Source organism: Gopherus flavomarginatus, chromosome 3, assembly GCF_025201925.1.
Source record: "Gopherus flavomarginatus isolate rGopFla2 chromosome 3, rGopFla2.mat.asm, whole genome shotgun sequence".
Taxonomy (NCBI): Eukaryota; Metazoa; Chordata; order Testudines; family Testudinidae; genus Gopherus; species Gopherus flavomarginatus.
The window spans coordinates 160,636,293-160,656,430 of record NC_066619.1 but is presented as its reverse complement, the minus strand read 5'-3'; the positions used below and the strand labels follow the sequence as shown (position 1 = coordinate 160,656,430).

At 39.5% G+C, this 20,138-nt stretch overlaps 1 protein-coding gene across 8 annotated transcripts in view; it reads right to left on the bottom strand.

Moving 5' to 3' along the window:
* ARHGAP24 (Rho GTPase activating protein 24) overlaps positions 1–20,138 on the bottom strand; it is a 430,833-nt gene that overhangs the window by 14,554 nt on the left and 396,141 nt on the right. For 7 of the 8 annotated variants that reach the window (XM_050945142.1, XM_050945139.1, XM_050945140.1 and 4 more), the window contains 3 exons: positions 19,853–20,060; positions 3,371–3,503; positions 8–81 (listed from right to left, as the gene is read on the bottom strand). In XM_050945142.1, coding sequence (XP_050801099.1) covers positions 8–81; positions 3,371–3,503; positions 19,853–20,060 — 415 coding nt within the window. The remainder of the gene's footprint in view (positions 1–7; positions 82–3,370; positions 3,504–19,852; positions 20,061–20,138) is intronic. The other variant, XM_050945143.1, reaches the window with a different exon arrangement.

Genomic DNA, 20,138 nt, shown 5'->3' with positions numbered 1-20,138 from the left:
CACTTACCTACAGATATATTTCAGTAGATTGTAATTGACAAGTGGCAGACTCTTTACTTGTTTCACTAATTCCTTCACCCCCTGGGTAAACAAACAAACACATCAATAATAACAACACTGTTGAGATTTTGGTATGAAATAAATAGAAGATACTTATGGAAATGGAGTAAGACAACTATTTTCTTAATGATATCCAGATAAACCATGATCACTAGCCTGTAGTATCCATTTCATTTGGACAAAGCAACATTTTGGCTGTCTCACAAGGTCTGCACTAGCATTAGACAAGCAGAAGATTCTTTCAGTCTGTCCTCTCATTAGGATTTAGAAGAGCTGAACGACGATGTGAACTTGGTTTCTGTGCCTACTGTAAATAGCCTCTGGCTAAGCTCCTGCCACCAGTGCATTTGGATGCTGTTTTAATTCAGCCTTTGGTGCTTTGCCAGCCACTGTAGAGTGTTTGATTTCACTGGGTCAGCAAAACAAGTGCAACTCAGGATGGGAAGATCATGATACTGCAAATGTTTGCCGGGCAAATGCTAGAAAAGGAAATAAGACAAACAGCTATCTAGATGAACAGTGACATCGTTAGTAACTCATGCTGTAGGAGAGTCCAACACAGAAGACTGAAAAACGAGTCAAACAATCTAACAATCAGATTGCTAAGTCAGCATTACAACAGGATTAAAAATGGCTTATTGTTTCTAGCATTGGTCATTCACATTGCTTGCTTTAATCTCACAAATAACTCTGTATTTTCATTTTCCTATTTACTAAATCATCATATAGTTTACTATAGGATTGGTTATAAGTATAGTCTTTGGTGTGAAATCTAAAGCGCAACTGAACTGGAGTAAGTGACTGGTGAGTAACTCCATATAGATATCACATGGCAAGAACTGGGCCTATGTTCACACAGTCACTGAAGTCTTGTTTTCAAATACAAAATAAAATGTTTCTTTAATAGCAGATATACCCATCTCCTAGAACTGGAAGAGACCTCGAAAGGCCATAGAGTCCAGCCCCCTGCCTTCATTAGCAGGACCAAGTACTGATTTTTGCCCCAGATCCCTAAATGGCCCCCACAAGGATTGAACTCACAACCCTGGGTTTAGCAGGTCAATGCTCAAACCACTGAGCTATCCCTCCCATGTTCTCAGAGAAACTATACAAACATAGCTAGTATAAAATGGACACTATACAAAAATAAACAGCAGTGCTTATGCCAACCTCTAGGAGCCCCTGCTGTAAATTACACAAAAAATAACACGGAACAGCCAGCAGAACACACAGCTCCCCCCAAACCCCTCTAGACCTAATACAAAACGCTCCCCTACACATCTAACTCCCAACCCCTCATTTGATCCTTATTAATTTAGTGGATAGGAGATGGAAAGAATCAATTCTGGCTGGTGACTCAGAACAGGGAGGATGTCAACTACTTTGTAGGAGGGATTAAAAATGTGGTATGGTTTTGGAAAATTAGAGGAATGGGCTGAAATTAATAAAACAAAACTATTAATGATCACTCTGAAGAAAAAGACTAAGAGATAGCAGCATATACTAGCTGCCAACAAGTACATAGAGGGGTGTAAAAAGGAGGTTTCAACAGATCAAGATGTATTGGCGTTGAATTACTGTAGGGAAAACATAATAGGTCATATCCTTCATTCTGTTGCACAAATTTCACACCAGTAGAACAGAGTTGGAAATCTGTCTCTATATCTTTAAGAAGCATTAGACAATGGGGCATGTTTCCAAGATAAATGCTAGAATAACTGATGTCAGAGTTAATCAAGACCAACTTGCCAAATATCTCTGAGTGATGCTTTAATGACAATGGGCCCACTGTAAAATTTTCAGAGCCTAAATCCCATGGACTCTGATTTATGACAATTTTATCCCCAGTTAATTCCCAGTTAAGTCAATAGTTTTCTGTTGACTTACACAGGAATTGGGTAGGACTAATAAGAGCAGTCCTGCTATAATGGAGGATGATAGCCTAGATGACCCCAAAAAAGTCTCGTTCATACAAGATGGAACTCTTCTAACCCAATGCACATCATTTCCAACCATAATTCAATGGTATGCAGTTTATATAGGTAGAGAAGTGTTTCTGTTATTCTCATATGCCTATTTAGATTGCTATATGAACCAAGATTTCATTTAAAGAGAACCTACAAAGAAAGCCATTCACAGCGAATAGTTATCAGTGGTTCATAGCTGAACTGGAAAGGCATATCAAGTGGAGTCCCACAAGGATTGGTCCTGGGTTCAGTTCCGTTCAAGATCGTCATCAATGATTTGGATAACAGCATAGAGAGTACACTTCTAAAGTTTGCAGAAAGTTTGCACAATCAAGCTGAAACGGGTTGAAAGTGCTTTGAAGGGTAGAATTAAAATTCAGAATGATCTGAACAAACTGGAGAAGTGGTCTGAAGTAAACAGGTTGAAAATTCAATAAGGACAAATGCAAAGAACTCCACTTAGGAAGGAATAATCAATTGCACATATACTAAATGAGAAATTACTGCCCAAGAACGAGTACTGCAAAAAGGGATTTGGGGAGTTACAGTAGATTACAAACTAAATATGAGTCAACAATGCTGATATTGTTGCCAAAAAAAAAAAGCAAATATCATTCTGGAATGTACTAACAGGAGTGTTGTAAGCAAGACAAGAGAATTAATTCTTCCACTCTACTGTGTGCTGATTAGGCCTCAACTGGAGAATATGTCTAGGTTTGGGCACCACATTCCAGGAAAGATGTGGAAAAATCGGAGAAAGTCCAGAGGAGAGCAACAAAAATGATTAGAGGTCTAGAAAACATGACCAATAAGGAAAGATTAGGGGAAAAAAATAGATTTGTTTACTCTGGAGAAGAGAAGATGTGCGTGGGGGGAGAGAGAAGAGAGTTTTCAAGTACATAAAAAGTTACAAGGAGGATGGTGAAAAACAATTCTTGTTAACCTCCAGGGATAGGCCTGTAGCTAGGGCGGTTTAGCTTGGACATCAGAAAAAAATTCCTAATTGTCAGGGTAGTTAAACACTGGAACATATTGCCTAGGGAGGTTGTGGAATCTCTGTCATTGGAGGTTTTTAAGAACAGGTTAGACAAACAACTGTCAGGAATTGTCTAGTTATTATGTAGTCCTTCATTTAGTGAAGGGGACTAGATGACCTCTCAGGGTCCCTTCCAGTCCTACACCTCTACATCATTAGAAAGACATCCTGATATGGTTCAAAGATGTGCATCTAGCAAAGAGTGAAAGCTGATGCAAAAACTAGAGAACCTGCCCCTGCGCCAAAACCAAAGTAGATTACAAAACACCACTATCTACACAAATCACAATCAAAGCACAACACTCACCGTTTCCTCTTCCTTGCTGAGCAATTTGGCGCAGGAAAGAAAATCCTCATATTTTGCATAGGGGATAACCGGTTCTGGGAGTTCTCTTAGATACAGTTTGAGAAGCGATGCCACTGTGTGCACATCCGTACTGCTGTGGGGATGGAATGCAAACGATTACTGCTGGGGATCTGGGAAATGCTATACACAGCTGATGGTCTCTAGTCTACTGCTGACCTTTTCAATACCGAATCATCAGTTTGTTAGCCTTACTTATAGCTCCAGTAGCTGGTTTTAGCTTCTTTGTACTGCAGAGGATTTGTAAAAATACCTGTTAGAAAGGCTCTCATAATTCTGATGATGATTTATTATTATTAAACAATTATTTATCCCACAAAATAAACATTGCAATATTCACAACATGGGTGCTGGGAAGATCATGCCTTTCATATAGTTTACAAACATCTCACATGAGGAATGCAAAATACCACCTATCCAACTGACAGATTTAATTTGTACTTGACCAGAAATTAGGCAAAATATTTCAATACAAGGGATTATATTCTCATATCAACCAACAATTTGGCTCAGATTCTTAACACCTGCCTCTAACATAGCTTAGTTCCACAATATCTGGGCCTGCATGGTATCAATTTTATATCAACATGTTCTGCCAAACTAATTTATTCCACACCTTTAATAAAAGCTCCCTCTTATCTCAATTGTAGTTAAATCCCCAGGTGTGCATCACTTTCCCAGTAGTCCTCCTGAATAATTAGTACTGTGCATTTTAATAGCACCTTTCAACAGAGGATCTTGACATGTTTTGCATACACTAATAATTTAAGCCTTCCTCACCCCTGTGAACTGGTATTATCTCCATTTTCTGACAGATAAACTGAGGCAGAGAGTGAAAATGAATCGAGATCACAGAGTGACTCAGCACATTGTCAAGAATAGCTTCCCAGGGCTCAGTTCAGAAGTGAGTCTAAGAGTTAGTGTAACACACATTCTAAAATCCCTCTTATACAAACTTAGATTCATTTATACTTAAATGGACACTTACTTAGTTACAACCCCCTTATGCATCACCTCAGAAGTTAGCCCACTGTTTCTACTGGAGTTTAAGCAGGTTTAAGCTGGTGTACAACACACCCCAAGAGACAGAAGAGACATTTCAAAATTAATTTCCATTCAGAATTAGAAACAGAAGTTGAAACACTGAAATTTTTCACAAAATGAAAAATTCCAAAAATGTTTGAACTGGAAATGTCAAAATGAAATTATTCAACATCCAAAATGATTTTTGGTTTCATACTGCATTTTGGAGACTAAAATAGTCATTTCACAACATTGATTCCAAACACGTTTTAATTTCAGTTTACCTGTTTGGAAAATCAGAACTGTCAGAATCAACATTTTCCAAGTGAAAAATGTTGATGTGAACAAAACCACATGTTCCAACAGGAAAAATTTTTCATCAGGTCTAGCCAAAACTCTGAATCAGCACTCCTTTGGGCTTCTGAGGTAGGGTCAGATTCAAACTCCTGAACTTGTCCCAACTATTGGTTTTAGTTCCTGTTTGGATCCAATGCCAGGAAGATTATTTTCTTTCATTTCTGCATTTGGATGTGTCTGAAACACATGAGAACAGCTTTACACATGAGATTTTGGTCCACGATGGTGAATCTCACAGATATTGACAAGTTTCCGCCATACTGGTCCAAAATATTGTGTTACTTGTGTACTATCGTATGAGTCTATTTTTGATTTGGACTCGTACTCAGGTTCCTAAACCTCTGCCTACGTGCAATGCAGATCAGATATGAACAGCAGCTACTCCTCACATCTCTGTTTACCAACCCAATACAGACAGTATAATTCAGGTACCCCTGCTTTATGCCCTAAAGCTCCAGACTCAGAGCAGTGCAGTTTTTCCTCTTTTTTTTAAAATGAATGCATAGTATACTCAAGGAGTTGTCACTGGTTGGCCTCATAATAGAAATAACCCTTAGCGAGGGAATTAAAAAAGTTTTACAAGCTAGCTTGTATGCAAGGTACACAAGGAAGCAAATTGGTAGGAGATGATTTCTGTTTGCCTATTGCACCAAGCCAAGGAGGAACAGAGAAAGCTAATTAGGGAACAGAGCTCTGCTGACAGCCCTATTATTGGAGCTGTCAGTTGTCTGGTGAAAGGGAGCAGGCACCCTGAACTGATTGCGTAAGTATCCCCTCACTGAATTGAGCCTCAAGACCAAAAGCTGTCATCCTGTCATCTCTCCTAAATACCTTTTATTGAACAAGGACACCCCACAGATGTGGCTCGGGAATTGAAACAGTCTGAAAGAGCCTATATGGCATCCAAAACTGACAAACCTTCCAGAAATGAAATAAGATCTAAGACAAACAGATAAATTACAAACAAACAACAAAAGAATTAGCAAGAGCTGACAGTGGGGAGGTCACCAGGTGAGAAGGTTAAACAATGCACTGCACAGCTTTCACTTCCTGACGCTGCCAGTACTGTGGAAAAAGCTTCCAGTATTTTCAAAAGATTTGTACAGTTCTTGATATGAAGCAAAGTACTTTTCCTTGATGGCAAAGTAGCTGGAAAGACAGACAGGAGGAAAAAAGAAAAAAAAATGCTACCCGTGTCCAGAGTTGTCCACATGGAGAGGTTTGTAATACACTGATATCAGTGAGCCAATGAATACAATAAAATAAGGCTTGTATTCCAAGGTAAATGACACAAGGCTATTTAAATACATTAGTTTGGTTTTATCTCATTTCATTTTATTAAAACGCCAATATACTACTTGCTTATTGCTGCTAGATATAGGTCTCTAAGAACGGAACTTTCTGGATTGGGGTTTGAAACCTACATTTGAACCATGCAGTTTATGCCTAATTCTAGACTGAGGTAATGCGTATCTCAGTGTGCTTCTAAGAGCATGGTATGTGCCAGCTTCTGTGGCATTATGAGTGTACCAGCACTAGATGGTGCAATTGCTAAGAAAGATTATCCTACATTTTGAAAATGTACAAATGCAAAGCAATTCTTTCAGCTGTGCTGGAACAATGCCTGAATGCTATATTGAAATCCTCAGCGTATCCATGACTATAACACTTAACAAGTTACCATATATAGTTTAATAACTATATATTTGTGAGACTGTTTAAAACAAACTCTTTTCTTATATTCAGCAACAACCCTAAACTTTCTATTTTTTTAGGCAAAATACTAATAGATCTGAAAAATATGTAGAAAAATGGGTTTAAAAGTGAGAGTATTGTATAATCTGAAAAGTATTTACATCTTGAAATCTAGTACTATTTTTTCTTCCTTTTATTTTAAAAGTAGAGATGAGCCTGGACGGCAAAATTCAGATCCAGATTTTAAACTCTGCATAGTTTGGGGTGTTCCAGTCCAAGATTGTGGTTCTACTGATTTCAGAGTCAGAAGACAACTGTGTAGATGTGGCACAATATTACAAGCAGTCCCACGTTTCAGGAATGTTCACCTCTGCTTCTTAGTTTTCTTGCACAGTAGTTTCCACATCATTGAGATCTGCATTCCATTTAGCAAATTATCTTTATATAGCTATGTGATTGCTCATAATGCCCGCATCACCTTAGTATCAAAACACCTAACAATCACCGATAAATTTTATCTTTACAACAGCCCTATGAAATGGGGAAGGGCTATCCCCATTTTTCAGAGAGGGAACTGAGGCACACGATTAAGTGACTCGCCTAAGATCACACAGGAAGTCTGTAGCTGAGCTGGGAACAGATCTCTTGCTAAAAAAATCTTCTAATTCACTGACAAGTTATTGTTCCTCACACAAGCGTTGTGGGGTGAAACGTTGTGGCCTGTTATGCAGGAACTCAAACCAGGTTATCATAATGTTCCCTTCTGGCATTAAAAAGCTATGAATGCATGAACCTAGGTGAGTGCCCTAACCATCAGGCTATAGAGTATTCTGGGATGGATGGGCGTGTCTCAGTGTCTCCTGTTGAAGTTGTTCCACTTTGTATAAATAATTAAATATTTATTGGAGCAGGGACTGGAACCCTGGTGTCCCTCCTGCTCCCAAGTGGGTGTCCTAAGTACCAAATTATAGAGTAATTCTCTCTCTCTCTCTGGATCAGTGACTATTCAAGTCTTATATATGAAGTAGGACAGCTTTGACAGGAGATACTGGGAGCTGATCACCTGAGCTGGCGGCTCACATAAGCTACCGACACCTGTACACCCGGGTGAGAAGTGCATTACCACAGTCAATATAAATCCGCTATAGCCACAGTATATTGAGAGCTAGCTGGTTGGGCTGACTAGCACACAATTCAATTTTACAGTACAAGTTCTGTGGAATTTCTAATTTCTTTGCCTCTCAGAATAATCACTGTTTCCGCAAAACACGTACCTGTATGCCCATTAGTGGACACACAAGTGCACACCCGTGCATACACATATGTTAATTCTGATTATTTTACTGTTAACATGTATATTCATTGCCAAAAGTTTGCTTCCCTCCATCTCAATATAAAGGCATTATTTGTGCGAACACACCAGATCCCTTTCCTGCAATTAGACCGTACAGATTTAATGTTCTTTTTATCCGAAGTCTGTGTCATTAGCATTCCTGATGGTGGTGCTGTTTTGACAGCATTTTTCTTTGTGTTATCACTGACATTGTGGAAGTGGTTGTCAGACCAATTACACAGCCTGGGGATTCTCACCCTCTTCTCCATAAACAATAATTTATTGAAGCACCGCAAGTCACCAGAAACACATGCATAACCCTCACACTCGCAGACAAACACACAGTGCCTTTATGGAGCTTGAGTCAGCACTTCAGAAAGCAAAGTCAACAAGCTGCTAACAAACTTCCAGTGGGGAAAAACAACAGAGCAAGGTCACATCAGAGAAAAATTAATATTATGTCCAGGGACTCTATGGACAAGGATAACAGTGTGCAAAAGTACAAATAGTAAGGAGCTGTGAAATATATGGGAGGAGGTAAAAACACAATGTAAAGAAGGAGAGTAAAAGAGACATGAGCGTTCAGAGATATGAAGAGGTAAGAAAGATTGTTGTGTGTGTGGTGGGTGCATACAGGCAGATTCTCATAAATAGCAAAGTAAAATAACTTCATCAGACTATTGGAGTTTGAATTAGACTGATCGGTTTTTACAGGAATTTTGCAGGGCTCGTAAAAATATATAAAATCCACGCAAATAAAATAATCATTATTATTTGTTAGACTGGAAGGTCACAAATCTTACAAACCCTGAGCAGTGACGTCTTTAAAATGAATTTTTCTCAAAGCTTTGATGTGATAACAGAAGTCATCCTTTTTTTGTAAAACTGCATTCATGGACATCTGGGAAGTCATTTATCATCTAAATGTGAAATACACAATTCCCATATTCTTAAAAGATCATAGTTTCACAGTAACAAGTATCAAATCCCCATTTGTAAAAGTTAAGGAGCAATTATGTTTCATAATCCACTTGATTCAGGAACTCAACTGAAGAGACTTAAAACATTTTTTGCTGTCCGACAATTAAAATGTACACTCCTCCCGCTAGACACCAATTAGCCTGATTTACTGATCTGAGCATTTGAGTTAGAAACTGGTCTCCAAATGAGTAGTTAATTGCCAAATCATGTCTATATGCCAAGCTCTATTTAGATGCTATTCCCACTAGCCAGTTACAAAGGGCTGGTTTTAGAGGGGACAGGAAAGTGACAGGAACTAGATAATCCAACACTGGAGTTTCATTTGTAAAGATCAGCGAATAAAGTTTGGAACCTTGCACGCTGGAAGTTCTATGATTTTTCAGAAATCTAAGGCCTTCCATGTTTTGCAGAAACCAGCTGCTTAGCATCTGCTGAGCAAAATCTTAAAGTACCATAACTCAGGCAAGAGAAGCTCTGCTAAGGGACACTGGCACTTTAAACAAACCAAACAAAAAGAACAACTTCGTCAACAGCAAGCAGAACAAAGCTGAAAAGAGTTAAGATGAAGGAACTGTGGTGGAAGGTGATTTCCACTGCAAATTTATTTTAGGTACCTGGAATCTAACATCACCCACCCTAACACAAATATACTATCCCCACTCTCTATTTTATTTTTACTTTCATTATGGGAGGAAAAAAGCCTTGAATCAATGGACAAAGTCATAGACTTTTCTCCTGTTTTATTGAAGGTGCAGCTAACTGCAGGAGTCTCCAAAGTTCTATGCAAAGTCATTAGAAAGATGAAGATGCACCTTTCCTGGAAAATCCTGCTATTTTTAGACAAAGAAAATCTCTTACAAGTGGTTACATTTGAAGTTGGGGAGGTGGGGGGAGAGAAGGAGAGAAAATCAAACAAAACCAGAAAAAAACCCTCTTCCTCAATTAGTTCCAAATCAACACCAGACTGGGGTTGTGGTGCAAACAGTGGTTAGGGGGAGGGGTAGTGGTGTCACTTCAGACTTCTGGCTTTCATTGGCAGCACCACAGCCTCCTCCCCTTGTCACCCTCAAAGACCTTCAGTCATGGCGGTTTTTGCACCAACAAGGCAGGGCTGAAGCCAGCTCCCTCTGGCCCATAAACCATCATGTTGAGTGTCAATCAGAAACCATTACTCCTAACTGCTAAAAACCTCTGTCTTCTCTAGAGGCCACTCCCTGAGCTTAGTAGTTCTGGTCTGCAAGGGTTAATGGGAAGGCATTTTAGTTCAGTTCACATAGATTCATGTCCCATCAGGTGTTACTGTGAGTTTCTGGGTTTTGAATAAAATCAAAATTCTTAGCTCAAAGCATTAAGTTTCTGGTGTTCTTCACACAACACCTAACAAAATTCCACAAATCTGGTTCCTAATGAAACAGTTTTCACCAAATGGGGGCATCAAAGCCCAGTGGAGGACTGGGCGTTAGGAAAGTTGGGTTCTGCTCCTGGCTTTGCCATGGACCTTGAACAAGTCACTTCACCTCTCTATGCTTGAAGTTTCCCCACTGTATAATTTTGTTAGCGATACTGTTTCTTGAGAGTCACATAGGTCTGCTAAACACTTTGCAAATCTACATGATAGCCTTCAGTTATTTGGAGCAAAGTTCTATGGCCTAATTAAAACACAAAAACAAACAAACAAACATACATACATACATCAGATTCACTGGGGTGAGTCCTTCCCAGAGAAATTCCTCTTCACCTCTTGCTGTTTATTTTTCTTCAGTCCACTTCACCGATGATCATGTTGGCAACACGTGTTCTGCACAAGGGTTTTGCACAAAGACAGGAGGGCAAAGAGAAGTAGTGCAGAGGTTGCCAAGCTGGGGTACAAAATGCCCACTTAGTCCAGGGAGAAAGGAGTATAATGCTAGATCTACTGTGACCCTACTGCAAATATGCTCTTGCAGCTACAGGTAAAGCAGCATCTGGTTTTCTGAGAGCCATTCCCTTCCATCTCTTGTATTGGCCTCAAATACAGGAACAGCTTGCTTGGATGTGGCTGAAAGCTCAGGCATGTTAGCTCAAGTTTCTCTTCTCTGCTCCTGTAGCATCCAGCTCACCCTTTGAGCCACTAATAGATGGCCCTGACACCAAACAGGGCACAGAGGGAGGGCGGATGCAGGGTGCAAGTCTTCAGGGGATGGGGAGCAAAACACAAATAGGCATGATAGAGGGAGGGTCTGAGCCACAGGAAGAAAACAGGAGAGATGTCAGCAACTGGCTGGAGAATGGCAAATGGGCCATTGTGGTGGGAGGGCAACTAGCTGTCAGAGAATCCCCAGGTGGGCTCCAACACGAAACAACTGGGAAACATCATTTTGAGAGAGTTAGTCCCTCAATGCTGAATGATAATTTCACTTTGTGAGAAGAGAGCACTATTCAATAAGTCATCAATAATGTATCAGGGATAGATCCAGAGCTTTTGAGGATCACATTACTATTCACGGCTCACATAAGCCTCAAAGAGTTTGGTGTTCTCAGATCCATTATTTCCAGTTAGCCTTCATAGCAAAAAGAATGGAGGAAACTGTTAACTAGAAGATCTATCAGACCCAGGTAGGTCTCTGCCTTGTACCAGAGTTTAAGAGGCGAGAGCACCTGTTGAGGCCAATAATTGATAAGTGGAACACTGATAATGGTACTAATCTGGCTGGTATGCAGAGGAAAGGGGAGAAGGAAACTCCTTCTGGCAGCTACTACAACCACATTATTTTAAATATGAGAGGAGATTTGTCCATGCAGCTAATAAATGAAGCCAATATTTCAAGAGTATCTATTATATAAAACTGCTAATGGTGTATGCACGGGGATATGTTGATATTGTATCCCCCACCCCCACCTCTTGGATCTCCAAAGTTTTGGGCTTACAGTTCACATCACAGTGAATGCAGCTGCCCCTCATTGTTTATGTTAGGCACATTGCCTGACTTGCTACCTCATTAAGCAACACGCTGTTGCTGCACCCTATAATAGAAAAATCTGCAGAGCATGCATTGCAGCGTCTTTCCCTGGGAGTTATATCCCACAATGAACAATGGGACAAAGCGATGTTCCGACTGCTGGGGTGCAAGATCTTGCTTAAGTGATCGTACAAACTCATCTGTTTCTTTATGGCATTTATCTGGGGATGACGTGGGCAGTATTCCCTGCTCATATGAGACTCTGGGTTCAAGAAAAGATGACTGTTCACACTGAGAGGTTAATAGTCCTTTCTTAGGTGCTAATGTAAGAAGCATGGACTTGGGCTAAAATCATCTGCCCAGGACCCAATCTTGTCTAGACTCTAGACGGATAGGGGTGTGTATGTGAGAAAGAACATTCCACTCCAAACCATGGAGCAGCTGGCTGGGCTCAATGAAGTAGGCCTACAGCTGCTGTGCAGCCTGGGGTAACTTATGTAAATGGCTGGAATGGGCTCCAATACCCTCTAAGAAAGAACAGGAGAATTCACTCATGGAGGATCCCCCACAGCCCCACTCATCTACCGCTCTTGGCCTCCAAAGAACTGAGTTCGGTACCATATGAGTTTGCTCATCCAGCCCTCTCTCTCTCACTTGTGTATCAGAACCACACTGGCTCCACTGCTTGGCAACTTCTATGCCAACTGGGAGGTATGGGCTGGACTGAGGCATTAAATAATGAATTCTGGAGTTGAGATTAAGGATATTTGTAACATTGTACTCCATGACCTTGCTCTATTGTGTTTGCTGCATTTTCTTCTCTTTGCATCACCTCCTCTCACACACCACAATAAAAGGGACAGAAAGATATTAGAAAGCTTCAATAAAATGCTCATAAATCCATCTCTCTCTTTCTCTCACACACACACACACCTCCCAGAAAGCGGTTTACAACAAAGGACTTCCCAGCACCAAAGTTAGTGCCTCAAGATGAAAGAGGATTTGATTTTTTTTAAATGCACCACTAATTTCAATCTACACAAGCTTTTGTCTTGATTAGGATTTCTAGCATTTGATTTTTGTATCTAGATTCAGAAAAGAAAACTCGCATAAAGCACATGATCATTAGTCAAGCAACAACTGGTTCATTTCTTTATAGTTTCAGTCAGTTTTAAACTCTCCATGGTTTGTCTTGTCTCCTTAGGAATGTGAAAATAAAATTAACTCTCCTTATCAAGTTTGCCCTCTTTCTGTTTGGCAAGCATTGTTATTCCCCACCTCATGCCCAGTGTGCCAAGTGGGGCTTGAAATTAGCATTGGCTTCGTTTATGTGCCAGCGTTATCAGCCAGGTCATCATAGTTCTAGAAAGGTGGAATATTTTCCTGCAGAGCCAGCAGAGAGAGCATAAAACCTCAGTAAGTTATAGGCTTGACCATGCCTAGCTCTACACAGGTAGGGCAGAGGGCAGAAGCAGTCTGGCTTACTTTCATGTTAGCCAAGGGCCCAAAATAATTTCCATCTTGCTCCAGCACTGACAACATTGTTAGGAACCTCACATGGTTTCCCCCGCTGCACCCTCAGACGAGCTGGGAAGATGCAGGGAGCTGTATTCAGCATACTGTAAAGCGATGTTGCAGATGCCATCTCAGAATGTGCTGCTACATTGCTTTTGGAAGTGTCATGCCTAACTCTCCACTGCTGGTGCACAGCCCATCTCTCCCCACTTCCATCACCCTGGGTGGGCAGTGGCTCAAAGCCCCATTCTAGCTCTAGCACAATAACAATCTAGGTGCCTAGAAGTTTGTTTTTTATTTCGTGTAAATGGAGGGGTGATTTCTTTTGTTTAAAGACAGACACATAGCCTGAATTCTGTTCCCAGATACACACACACACACAAACCCCTTTAGAATCCAGAGGACTCCCCTTACTTAGGTCAAATTTTGAGTGAGAAGTAATTTATGGCGCCCTTGTAACATGCTCCTGCTAAAAAAGCGAGGCTACAGTAACCACAGACAGTCCAGTTCTCTATACATTAAGAATTCAACATAATATGCTTATGACCTTGATATATTTATATGTTTTTTGTCCAAGTGGCTCCTGAAGTGCTTTTGCTTTGACAGTTCCAGTGATTAAACGCACATAAACATTTCTCATATCCAATTCCACATTTTGGATGATTTGAATAACACAATTCATCCTTCAGCGACTGCTAGCTATCACATACAGCCACTTACAGGTTATTTCCTCAGCTGATAGCAACGCTGAAGAGAACAGCAGGAAATATTTTAACTCTTAATATATTGTGTTCTTCTCTAGAAGAAGCCGCAGCTATAAAAGAAACTTACTAGGATTTTTCTTTTTTGGAGACATTTGTTGAACAGTAATATATGCTGCTGCCTCAGCATGTGTCCACATGTGTACACACACTCTCTTTCTCTCTCACACACACACACACACAAATTTTAAACTCCTCTGAAGATCTTGTACATTGATGGAAATGGCTATGAAAATCTTTCTGCATTAATATTTATGTCTGTTTCAGTAACATTTCAAATATTTTCCCTTCCTGTGAGATGTTGACTTTCATATCACCACCTAATAATTGTGATGAACAGAAGATGGAAAGAAGTAATATAAAAAGAGAAATCCAATTTTACTTCCTTCCAGAAAAAAGTTACGAACTGAAGAAAAATCTCACATTATTTTCTTTAATCGGTGGAGGAGTCTCCAGGCCAATTTTTACAAAATAAATAGCTGATCTTGATAGATTTTGTGCACATAATTATAAATATATTTATACAAGCATCAAGGTATATTGGTTTAAATCAAAGCAATTTAAATCACCAATTTAATAATGATTTAAATAAGCAAGCAGGAAACCCTGATTTTAATCATGTTTTGCATTTATACTTTTTATTTTCCTAAAGAAGGGTTGAGTCTCACTAGTTGGTAATCATTAAAACATGTTGAGTTGCAACTAAATATAGCCTTTGCACTAAATTTGGTGGGTTTGTTTTTTTTTTTGGTTTTTGTTTTTTTTTCTCTAAACAGGACAATCCAGTATACCTATACACATATATTTAAACAATTACATAGCTTAACTTGCATTTATTCTGATTTTTACTTTTTAATTTCTTTTTTATGTTAGAAAATGGTGAATGATGCATTTTTTATTTATTAGATTATTTTATTACTTGTGATTTGTGTCATGCTCTATTTGGACAGAAATTCAAATTAAATTAAAAAAGTATAAAACCAGCATTTTTTAAATTAAATTACATATGGCTACCTTAAATGTGCTGGATATATAAGAAAAAAAGTTTATCAAATCATGTTTTGCATTTAAAATTAATTGATTTATTAAACAAAGGAAGTATGATCTATAGTTAGCTAGTCAAAAACTGATTGTTTTTGGTCACCATGCCTTTCAAGATTTTAAAACTAGTAAATTTCATCCTCACTCACCAATTTTTTAATCATAGATTGGAGAGAAAAACTAGCTTTCCTAATTTTCCAATTCCCATTGGCTTCGTAACTATGAACGAACTAGTCATTAAACTGAAATGAAGAAAAGATTCTCTCTGCACGTGCAGAAAAATCTTCTGTAGTCAGAAGCTGGTTTAACACATCAGCAAACTCTGGTTCCAGACACTTAGCCAGTACCTTCCACCAGTTCAGTGATTTGATGTTCTTTAAAACTTGAAAGCAAACACATACTGCTTAATATTATTCTTTGCATTTAATAGATTATAATAAATTTAGACCTTATATTATTATTTTCAAATTTATTTTTAAATAGGAGGTTTGTTTTTTTTTTAAATCCCTGTAGTTAATTTAAATTAAAATACGATTTAAATAAAAACAATCAGATTTAAACTTTTTTTTAAAATCATCCATTTTTACCTACACTGACAAGCCTGGACTGAGAGACTAAATTTAAAACATTTTCAACACAACAGAATGAAGCAACAATCCAAATGATAAGCAAAGTTGACTGTCTAAAAGTGACAGTTTTTAAATAAAAGTCTAATGAAACAGTACGGGAGGTATTAGGGATATTTAAAAGTGGAAATCAAGGTAGGAAATTATCAGTTGGAGATGTTCCTCAATACAATTTCACTTGATGTACAGAGAGAGAGAGAGAGAAATAGGGATAATACTGTCCACATAATGCTGTTTTGAAGTTTAATTCATTAATGTCTTTAAGGTACTTTGAGACTCTCTGAATGGTACTAATGATGTGCTAAATAGTTTTATAACTAACTCTACCAACTGAGTACCAAACTGCTACCTAAACTGAGAGTTACAGTGCATCAAACATGTAGCTCACACTGATTTCAAGTTAGGCTTTTTATCTTTTCTTTTACACTGAACCGTGCACTTTCTTCTGCAGTTCACTTGATGGTCTTCACTGCTAAATCAAGGTAACAGGATGTGCACAGGAAAAGGAAAGGGGGATGGGGGAAAGAGCTACAGGACCTTGGACAGCAAATGTCTTAAAGGATCCTTATCAGAAAAAAATACCCATTGCTTTAAATATCCACCTTGCTCATGCTTGTAAGATGTCAAAGCAGAGAGTGCAACATTTTAAAACACAGTGATGCTATTTTAAAGCAGAGATTACTAATATGGTAACTATAAAATCTTGTCTTCTTCCTCCCATCCCCAAATTCTAAGGATGATTTACTAAAATAACCAAAGAAGCCTCATGTAAATATTACAGGAACAGTCTGCTAAGTAGTGGTTTTTTAATGTAAGCATTTAAAATATATATATTTCACTGCTCTCTCCTTTTATTACAAAAAATGGAATTGAACTCTTTGTTTAAAGTTTATTTATATTCAGAAAAATGTCCAAGTGAAAACAGCATCTTCTTATGCAAAACATCAGCTCCTTGTGTTTCCAGGTCATAACTCCATTGACCAAAACAAGTTCTTCCTACAGTTAGAGATGCAGAACCAATACTGCTATGGAATAGTGACCTGGATTCTGTTCCGTTTCATGCATCATCAACAAAACTGTCAATCAACTCAACTGCAAAAACCTTTATTACTGGTGATGTCTGTGAAGGAAAGAACACAGCTTGATATTTAGATCCCAGGATGGTTTCTCCAATGCTGGACTTCAGATTAGTCTTTTGTGTACTAAACATACTGAATCCGGAAGTGCACGAGAGAGAATAAATATGGAACCAGAGCCCGCTCCAGGCACCAGCCCAGCAAGCAGGTGCTTGAGGCAGCCAAGGGGAAGGGGCGGCACATCCAGCTCTTCAGCGACAATTCAGTGGCAGATCCCTCACTCCCTCTTGGAGCGAAGGACCTGCCACCAAATTGCCACCGAAGACTGAAGCAGTGGCAGTAGAGCTGATCGAGATCGCGGCTTTTTTTCCTCTTGGCTGCTTGGGGTGGCAAAAACCCTGAGCTGGCCCTGTATGGAACCCCTCACTATTTCATTTTTACAGTCACTTTTCAGACAATAGTCACTTTCCAATGTTCCTCTTGTAGTACAGACTCAACCTAACCAGTAGAATATGCAGTTGCCTAGAACAGCAAAGATGTTATCTAGGGAAGTAGAGACAGCGCCGTGCAGGGGAAAAGGGGTATATCTACAGCATGGTCTTCCCTTCTCCACAGGGTAATCCACAGCACAGGGTAGCCCTGGAGAGAACAGCAGGATACGGCCTTCAATTATTATTGATATTGCAGTAGCACCTAGAGGTTCCAGCCAAAATCAGAGTCCCGTTATGCTAAGCACGGTCCAAACACACAGTGAGGGGCAGTCCCTGCCCTGAACAACTCTCAGTCTCACCAGAAAAGATAAAGGGTGGGAGGGAAAACAGAGACGTGTCTTGCTCAACTCCCAGACAAGCGCTGTAGTCCCAAGCCCACCACACTGCCTCCCAAAGCATGGGAAAACAAACAAGCCAACAAAAACACAGAAGCTTGTTTTCATACAAACATCTGAGGTAGGGGTTAACTATAAATACACAAACCTCTGAAGAAAAACTGCAGTGCCAGAGAATTCTAGGTAACTATTGCCAATGTTTCTAACTGCTTCCATTGCGGCTATGTGCCTGCTTCACAGCAGCACCACATGAAGCCTCTTCTCCATTTCATTCTCTAAAACTGAAACAGCAAACTTGTTCCTGTGGCTCATTAGTGTGATACAGGTGTTGTGAGAGAAACCTGAGAGAAATATTCATGCTGCTCAGCTCTCAACTCATTTGTTTTATAATGGATGAGCTCTGCACACCACTTGAAAGAAGCACCTCTGTCCAGAATGTTAGACACAGCATATTTGTGGGTTATTTTAAAATATAATGTTCTTTTCAATCATTTGGCCTGGAGGCATTGAAAAGTCTCATTGTGGCTCATTTATATGCCAATGTCAGTTCATCTGCATCTCTGGCCAGAGATATCATTACTAACGTTTAGCTTAAAGGATAAAACAAAGAAGAAATGCATTCAAAGAAAGCTTGGCTATAATACCTTTCTCATTGCTTTTTAAAAATGTGCCTTTCTCCATAGTACAGCTCTGCAAAATCTTTCTGGTTAAACTAAAAAATGGTGTGCTTTTACATTCTGATGCAAAAATTCATCCCTCTAACAATGTCACTTGCTAGGTTTCTAACCCCATCAAGCCCTTCTCCAGCCAACCTTGCCCCTGGTCCACTTTTCATTTAAAAAGTAATAAAGCTGACATGAAAGCAATAGCTTTTGTTCTTCCCGTGCACTGCCACTTTCATGATCTCCTTGGAAAATGCAGAATTGAGGGGAAAATGGCATCACAGCGTTCAACATGTATAGTGTCGCTCCAATTCCATATCAAATGTGTTTATTTTCGGAGGGGACAAAAATGTTTTCTAATGGTCAGACCCACAAACTCCAGGTAAGATCTGACTCATTTTGGCTCAGGCACCATTAACAGTCAAAGATCCTGTATAACAAATGCAACCCACCCCCCTCAGGTTAGGCCCTCCATCACACCTGTACAACCCCCTCATCTTCTAAGCAGTTGGTAGAGGTGTCACCAAGGATATAATTTGAAGACAATGGAGGTTCAACAATCAGCCTGTAACTGGAATTTAGTTAATTCTCTTGTCATTCACCCAGAGTTACAGTGGCTCAGTAGCGCTGGTGTAATCCATTGGTTCTGCATGTTATATCTCCTCTTCTACCACATCTATTACTACCAGCATCCCTCCAGCTCCTGGAGTAAAGGTCTCATGCTTTTAGCACTGAAGATCTCTGATTCAATCCCTGGTGTTGGGTCCAGATGGGGTTCATTATACTGGCAGTAGTAAAAAAAAATATTTTTGTCACTAAAGGAAAGAGATTGGCTTCCACTGCTACATAGTGCCATTCTTACATAGTCATTTTCAGAGAAGAACTTCCTTTAAACCAAGCCCTTGCATATAGAGATGGGTGAAGATGCCAATGAAAGATGAAGACCATTGACAGCTGAAAGAATAGCACTGGCTCATTTCTGGGTCCAGAAAGTTCCTATTTTATCAGTTTGGATAATTAGCTGAACATTTAGATGCTATTCTGACCTGAACCCTCAATACCATTTGAAGTTTGACCCTCACAAGGGACTATAATTAAATCACTTTTATTTTAAAAAAAGCAAAAATAAACCTCACACCAACCTTAATTTAAGATTTGTCCTTCCATCTATTTCATCAGGTAATGAAACATACTGAGGCTGGTGATGAGAGAACATTTCCCTTGATGCAGCAGAAAGAAAACCCACTACCAACCCATTCCTAGGGGTGATAAGGTCAAAGGGTCTAGACATTTTTGATTAAGCTGAATTGCTCATGATACACTTCCTAACTGGCATCAATATTAAGCCACTACCAAAAAAAAAAAAAAAAAGGAATTTCTCAAAAAAACCACACTGAGATCAGATACTACAGTGAGAAATGAAGCAAACACTAGGCTGTTAACAGGAAATGCGGAAAAGTCTGCAAAAGTTAAGCAAGTTCAAACCACGCTAACTCAGGAAGGATTCAATGCCTTTTATCTTACAGTACACTAGATCACTCAAGCTCTGGACCAGACCACTTAAAGTAGGGGGAATTTTGTGCATTTTACCTGTCAAACGATGGCTTCTCTCCACAGTCAAATGCATCCTGTAACTCTTTGACAAGGTTAGCCTGGCCCGGAAGTCGAAAGAGTCCTTCCTCCTTCAGCCCCCGCAGTCGGATAAAATCCACACACTGCTCCACCAACATGGGAGCCAGACGGTTCCCATATCGCTTCTCATACCGGATTGTGTCTTCCAGCTTCTGTCCAAAGATACCTATGCATAATAAGGAGTGACATGAGTGGGTTGAGGGAAAGATAGCATTGGAATGAACAAAGAGGGAAGTCTGTGCAC